At 50.4% G+C, this 7,587-nt stretch overlaps 1 protein-coding gene across 1 annotated transcript; it reads right to left on the bottom strand.

The window, feature by feature from the left end:
* Positions 1-1,407: 1,407 nt before the first annotated feature.
* On the bottom strand, positions 1,408-6,822 carry LOC136005992 (gastrin-releasing peptide-like). Its single transcript, XM_065663884.1, has 3 exons — positions 6,360-6,822; positions 5,151-5,401; positions 1,408-1,792 (listed from the first exon to the last, which is right to left on the bottom strand). The coding sequence occupies exons 1-3, from the start codon at positions 6,820-6,822 to the stop codon at positions 1,739-1,741; spliced, it is 768 nt and encodes a 255-aa protein (XP_065519956.1). The 3' UTR covers positions 1,408-1,738.
* Positions 6,823-7,587: the final 765 nt, after the last annotated feature.

Genomic DNA, 7,587 nt, shown 5'->3' with positions numbered 1-7,587 from the left:
AGCCACGGAGAGGTCTGGCATGGAGTCCAGCTCAGTTGCTTTCCAGCAGCGCACGGCTGGCTCTGGCCACGGCCAACCCTCCATCTCTGCCGGATGGGCTCGGGAGACCCTTCCAGTTTATTTGGTGCTGTCTGCGGGACAGCGGAGCCCCATTTTACGTGCAGGGCAACTGAGGCAGAGGGTTCTGCTTTGCGGGCGTCCTGGCGAAGCACTTGGGTGGCAGAGGACCTGGGTAGAGCTGCCCGAACGGGCCCTGCACTGAGCCGGGATCCCCCCGCCCGGCGGCAGAACCGGGGCGCACGTGAGCTCCCTTTGCCGGGACCGGCCGGGCACCGACTGTGGCGCGAGGGCGCCGCCTGGTGGACACGGAAGGAACTTCACCTCGGGCTCCGGCGTGGTTGGGGGGGGCATTGCCCAGGAGCGGCGGGGCCGGGGCCGTTTGCACCAGCTGTGTGCAACGAAGCGCATCTGCCCCATTTCACCCCTTCACTTCTGACCGGCCCGGCTGGAAAGGGGCTGTGGATGTCACCGTGTGAGCCCTGAGCTCGAGCAGGGTCACCCAGCACCCGTTACCCAGAACAGTGTCCAGGTGGCTTGTGGATAGCTCCAAAGAGGGAGACTCCACCGTCACCCTCACAGTGACAAAGTGTTTCCTGATGTTCAGAGGTGCTCACTGCCCCGGTCCTGTCACTGATACCACTGGAAAGAGCCCGGCCCTCTCTCCGTTATACCCTCCCTGGTAAGACTCCCTGAGCCTTCTTTTCTCCAGGCTGAACAGCTCATAGAACCATAGAAACATGGAATACAGGCTGGAACAGACCTTAAAAGCCATCTGGTCCAACAAAAGCCATAGCCTTTCCTTCTAGGAGAGATGGAAAAGCCCCTGAATCACCTTTTGTGGCCCTTTATTGCACTCCCTTTGGTTTGTCTATGTACCCATTGTACTGGGATGCTCAGGACAAACACTGAGGGGGTGTCCTCACCAGTGCTGAGCACTGTCACCTCTTTATCCAGCTCTGCTTCTGCTCTATGCTGAGCTTGTTCTCCTGGGAGGCAACACTCTTGCTACAGTCTCACGGGGACGTACAGTGGTACTGGACCTGCTAACGCACGGCTAGGGACGTGTGGTGGGTATGCTGCACTGCCACATCACCTCCAGTCAGACCAGGAGGCAGCATGTATTCCAGCAGATCTCCCTGCTTGCCTGCATGTGGGGGAACACCACACACTCCATACCTTGGGAAGGCTGTGTCAGCTCCCCCCGAATGACAAAAAACTACAGAGCAGGGAGCAATTCAGTTGGAGAAGAGCTTCAATCGGAATGAATCATTCTGTTGTTCCTTTGTGACTGGCTGTGGCACAGCCAATTTCCATTTTATTAACCCAAATGAGAGTATAAAGTCAGCCTTTTTGTTTGTACTATTTATTGCGAATGTGGAAATGTCATCTAGTTTTGAGCTAAGAGATGAACTGATTAGATAAGTCATATCATTAATTGGAAGACCCTTCCATGACAATTAAATATATCAAAGCCATTCAAGTGAGAAAATGCAGCCTTGAAGTAAAGAGTTTAGTCACTGCTTGAACATACAAGAATATGTGTATTTAGGTATTTTACACCAAGGAAATCTTGTTTACAGAAAAGAGACCTTGTTAATTATCTGACACAATTAAGTGCTTGCGAAATATAGTCTCTTATTGAAAGTATTCCATTTCTTGATGATTTAGAGACCTTCTTTCAGCTTGGAGTGCTCTCTTTCGTATTCACAACTTGAAGCAGATAGTCCATCATCTAATCAAAAGAGAAGAATATTATTTATAGAACAGTCCTGGAGAAAGTCATTCGCTAAGTTAATAAGCCCAGTATAGATCTGCTCTGCGTGGTTCACATAACAAGTGCATTCCCAATAATCTGTCCAAACCAGCCCTTGCTCTGCGTATTCACATAGCAAACACATTCCTAATAATCTTTCCAAAATAGACCTCATTTGTCTCGGTTAGTGTAATAACCAACTGCCAAAGCATGAGGGAAGTCATCCTCCCAAAGAATTCTGTCTGCCGTCTCATTTATATAGTGCCTCATTAGTGTTAAAAAGCCAAGCCATAGAAACAATTTAAAGCTTATTTTCCATTACTTTTACTTAGTGTAAACCAAGTGTCTAACTTGCAGCAGAGAGTTCCTTTCTGATCTTTATCTAATTTAACTGTCATTTATTCACAGGCAAGATCTTAATTTGCCTGCTAATAACTGAAAACAGGAGACATTAACTGAGGTGCACCCCTGTAGGCCAAGTTCTCAGAACTGTTATGCTAATTCCTCTGGCTTTGTGGGCTATTTGTGTGTTACTGCACCTTTCCTACTCTGGATGAGTCTTTTAGAAAGACTTTATTATTATTATTATAGAGAAATGTACAGCACAGTGTGGCCATTAGTAGTGAATAATGCACTGAATGAGTTTGACCTAACAACCAAGACCCTGAACTGTGTTACCCGAAGCACATTTCTGCATTTACTTCTGCTACGTGTCTGTATTTCATTCTGTAGCCTTTAGCATGGGGGATTTCTGTTCTTAAATTTACAATTCAGAGCTTGAATTAAATCTGCTACATGTGAACGAGCCCATGAAGCAAAGTCCTCATCGTCCACATCTTCCCAACGCAGCTTGCCTTCACTCCCATTCAGTGGATGGGAGCACAGAGCTGCACACACACAGCCAGGGACTCACGGTCAGCACCTCTGCAAGTGCATGCTCAGCCTACAAACAGCACCCACAGCTCCCTCGCTGGTGATCCGGTCCTGGGATGGCTGTTCCATCAGCTAATGATGGGGTTCATGATTTACTGGGTTTTGGTCACATTTCAGTGCCTCAATCCAAAAAGCCATTTCACAGTGAGCAGTAGCCCACTGGAACTACAGTGTCCCACTCCTCGTAGAGCAGTTCCTATTTCAAACTCAAACACAGTATGGCTGGAGAAGTATTTAATGCCAAGTACAAGGTTCCTACGTGCACCACACCATCATCACCGGCTTGCTTCCCTCAGGCAAACAGCGACATCCACCATTCCTGTACATGGAGCCCCTGTGTGAGCTGTGGGACAGCAGCACCTTAAATAAGGGGGATGTCTAACCAAAGCCTGTGCAACACAGAACCCCTCACACCCAGGGAAATCTAGAGTCGAGCTACAGAATCCAAATGCTCTTGTATCCTGTGTACACCTCTGACTGCCATTCATAGGCACCAGAATTACATCTTCATAAATACGGCCTCCTCTATTAAAAATAATAATGATCATTATTTAAATATTTATCACAGCCCTGAAGAAAAGCAAAGCACATTCCTTCCCATCTTCGGATCTTCATCTGGAAGACAGATTTCAAGCAGACACAAAGCTTAACCATCAGGGGCTGGGGTTTTACTTTCTGAAGGCAAAGGAAAACCAAGAAAACACACCTTATCTATCTGGGCTGCAGGTAATCAGGTATCCGTGTCCAGCAGTAGGAAAGCACAGGGTACCTACTACTCTCACAATTATGTTTTACTTCAAGATAGAACCAAAGTAACTGTTTAATGCTGGATATTCAAGGTTCGGTGGCAAACTGAGCTTCTGCAAGTCGTTATATATCCTACTCACACAGAAGACCCTGTTTTCAGTAGAAATCTAATCACTGGAGAAATCTGGATATTTAAGGCAATAATCTCATTATTCCATGCATATGTTCAAAGTCTGACCACAAAAATGTGGCTATTGATGCAGGGCAAAAGAACACACACACTTGGATGTGTTTACACGTACCGGGGGCAACTTTCAGCCTCTGTAAGTACAATTCATTACCAAATACTTTTCAAAGTCAAAATATTTCCCTCTTTCCATAGCATAATGGGATTTGTCTCATCTGATGACAAAGCTGCCCACTGCAGAGCTGAAGATGACACAGTTCCCTCTTTTGATAGTAAGAATCACTGTTACTGCAAGTGTCACTGTCATAAAGCTGTAGCCAGAAAGAAACCTATGGACAGCATTTGTATTAGTGGTGTAAGAGACTTAAATATCGGCTTTAATTTCTTACCCATATTCAAGTCAAACCCCAAATACTCACTGACTTCAGCACACCAGCATTTCGGGAGGGAGGAATATTAATTACACCATACTGCAGTAGAATATGGGAAGAAAAGAATCATCCCGCCAATGTCTTTAAGGTGCTGTATTAACCTTTGCATTCTATTTCAAACCACTGCACCTCTATCACCATGACTGTACCTGAGGCATTATAAAGGCAGGAGTTTTCTAGTAAATTCTGCAATTTTGTGTCATTTAGGCCCTGATTATTTTCTCTAAAGCCTCACTGATACACTTCCAAGGGCAGTTTATAGGGTTTTTCAAAAGAACAGGGGTGAATCTGGTCCAAAGCCTTGAAATCTTGTGAAATAGTGCTGGTAAATCCATTAACCTGAGGGAAGAAGAGAAGCCAGAGCTGGGAACAGAGGAAACTCCCCAACCCAGATGCTCCGTCCTCTGATCAGCACTCAAGGGAGACAGGCAATGTGATGTGCTGTTATACACACCACACTTTGCCTTCTTCCTGCCCACTACACTCACACCTGGTTTTCACACCAGCTTATTTTTACTGGATTAATACACAGCTGGGTGCTGATGTGGCCAAATGGGCATGAGGTGCTGGAAAAGAAGAGAGTGGAACAACCGAGTGACTTGAAGGAAATGCAGGCACTAAAATCTGAGTTTATGTCCAGTGGCAAATTAACCCATTAAAATTACAATATATATAATATATACAATACATATAATATATAGAATATATATAACCATAGAATCACAGAATGGTTTGGGTTGAAGGCACCTTAAAGCTCATCCAGTTCCAAACCCCCTGCCACAGGTAGGGACACCTTCCAATAGCCCAGGTTGCTCCCAGCCTCATCCAACCTGGTCTTGAACATTGCCAGGGATAGGGCAATCAAGATAATCACTAATCAGTAAAGCAATAATCGAGAGCAGACTCTACTGAATGACTAGTGTGCAAGATGCATTTCTGCTGCTTTTCTGGACAACCTGCAAGCCAGAGGAAGCTGATCTGTTACCGTACAATGAACAGTGAACATATGGAGTGTTTGTGCAGGTTTTTTCTCACTTACATTTTTCCAGCTGCTGTTGTCATCTGTGTCCCAGGTATTCCTGGCGTACCAGGGAAGCCCTCCTTTTACAATATGAGCACTTTTATTTTCACTCTTTTCCAGCAGCCGTAGCAAATACTTGGAGATTTCCTCCCACTGCAGGTAGTCTTCCAGCTGCTTCATATTTTCAGGTAATGCTGAAAATGGGGTCTTATTTTCTTCTTCATAAGCATAAGGAAAATCTCCAGTGCTCTTTTTCCCCATTAGATGCCCTGGAACAACAATTATGGTAGCATGAAATTACCCAAGACTGGTATAGATTTGTTTTTTTCAAGCATCAGCTGGAAGATGAAACTGATGGATAGCATGGAGGCAATGACTTAGACAATATCAAAGCACAACTGGAACTGGAAATGCCACACAATTTCCCCCGTCTTTTATTCTACATTGTCAGAGAAAAACTTGCCGAGAAAAGGCAGAGAAACCCAAGCATTGTGCCTGGGGCTAGAGACAGGCATCTAGTAAGATTGCTGGAATAAGAAATGGATGGAGACTCATAGAATCACCTAGGTTGGAAAAGACCTTTAAGATCATTGAGTCCAACCGTAAGAAGCAGGCTTGAGATGTTCCCTGCCTTGACATGCCATGCGGGAGCTGTGGCGTAAGGCTATGTTCCTGTGCCTTTCTAGGATGTAAGCTGGGTGCACTGTTGATATACCGTACTTTATGATCATCAAACTGAAATCATAGTTGGCTTTAGGTTGCAAAGGAGGTTACTGGGACGGGGAGGGTGAGAGGCAGCGCTGGAGGAGCCCCCCGCTGAGCGCCCTGGGGCTTCGGCCGGACCAGGGCTTCCCAAGGTGCCGGCAGCTCCCTGGGGTGCTTCGGGCTCCTGCATCTCTGAGGAAAGGCAGCGGTAGAAGCATCACCGCCAAATGAACACGTCAAAGCTGCGGTACCTGACGGGACGCGGGTTGCCGGCCCTCGGGGCGTGCACAGAGCCCGCCCGGCACCGGCGGGTACAGGGAGGCGCCCGTCGGGGACTCGCTCGCCCCGAGCCGTCGGTTCCAGGGCACCGGCGGGAGCCGGCGCTTCTGCCGGCAGCCACCCGCCGAGCCGACGGCGGGGACAGGGGCGCTCGGTTGGACGCCGGACGCTCGCACCCGCGTCCCCCCGGACGGGGCGCCTGGAGCCGCGGCGGGAGCGCCGTCGGGCCGGACGGAGACTTACCCACCGCCCAGTGGCTGCCGCGGGGGTAGATCTTGGAGAGCGCGGGGGAGCCGCCGGGCTGGAGGGGAGCCGAGCCGCCCTGTGCCGCCAGCAGCGCCAACGCCAGCAGCGGCAGAGCACCGGGCCGCCGCGGGCCGCCGCCGCCGCCGCCCATCCTGCCGCGCCGGGGCCGCCGGTGCCGCCGCTGCGCAGCTCCGGCGCCGTCCGGGTGAAGCGCTGCCGCCGCCGCCGCCCATTTATACGGAGCCGGGACCGGGCGCGGACGCCTCCTCGCGGGGCTGCGGCCGCCCCCGGCCCCCGCCCGCCTCCCGCCGCGGCACCGCGCTGCCCCCCGCCCGCCGCCGCCCGCAGCCCCGGGAGCCGCTCCCAGGCGCCCCGCTCCCTGCCCCGCTCGCGTTCGCCCCGTCCTGCCCCCCCCCCCCCGCTCGTGCCCATCCCGTGCGGGGCCGCAGAGGTGGGGCATGGGACCGGACCGGCAGGAGCGTCCTGCGGGGCTCAGTGCAGCGCCCGACCCGGCGGATAGGTTTTAACAGGAGCCTGTAGCACCTCCAGCGTTTCTGTAGCGGGGGGGGGCGGTGAAGCGACCAGGCTCCCGGGATAACATCGCCTGGGGCTCACTGACATAGAACATCTTGTGCCAAGAGGCTCTTCAGTTTCCACTGTCACAGAAATTTACCTTCATGGGTGACAGGAACGTCCCTCACAGACCTACAGGGCTTGCTGGTTTTATTGCGCAGAGAACCCATGAACTTCCAGCAGTCTAAAGCACCTGGAACCGGTCAGCTTTGTAATAGTGGGTGAAAAGACCTTCATCCTGAAGAGGCAGTGCCGAGGGGAGGGTGGAATCACTGAAGGAGGCAATGGGGGACAGTAAAGGCCACAAAAAAGTGGAAGCTGAAACACATACTCAGCTCCAGGCATGTGAGCAGTTCCACTGAGGAGAAGGTGGAAGTAGCAGAGGGATATGGAGTCCTTACGTGCTGTTTGTCTCGAGGAGAACAGAGGCAGGGATCGAGGCACATGGAATTGGTACAGTTTATGTGGTGTCTTGTTCCCTAGGCACCTAGGTGGGGTACACTGTTAATAGAGTTGAGTGCCAGGGGCTTGCCAGATCCTTCAGCTAGCCCTGCCTGGCTGGGACTGAACTACACCCACTGGGAACTACCATGGATGCAAACTAACACGATTACTGGGCAAACCATCGAGTACAATCACTTTGGAAGTCAAT

This window comes from Lathamus discolor, chromosome Z, assembly GCF_037157495.1.
Source record: "Lathamus discolor isolate bLatDis1 chromosome Z, bLatDis1.hap1, whole genome shotgun sequence".
NCBI classification, from domain to species: domain Eukaryota; kingdom Metazoa; phylum Chordata; class Aves; order Psittaciformes; family Psittacidae; genus Lathamus; species Lathamus discolor.
The sequence above is the reverse complement of the archived record's forward strand: the minus strand, read 5'-3'. Positions and strand labels throughout refer to the sequence as shown.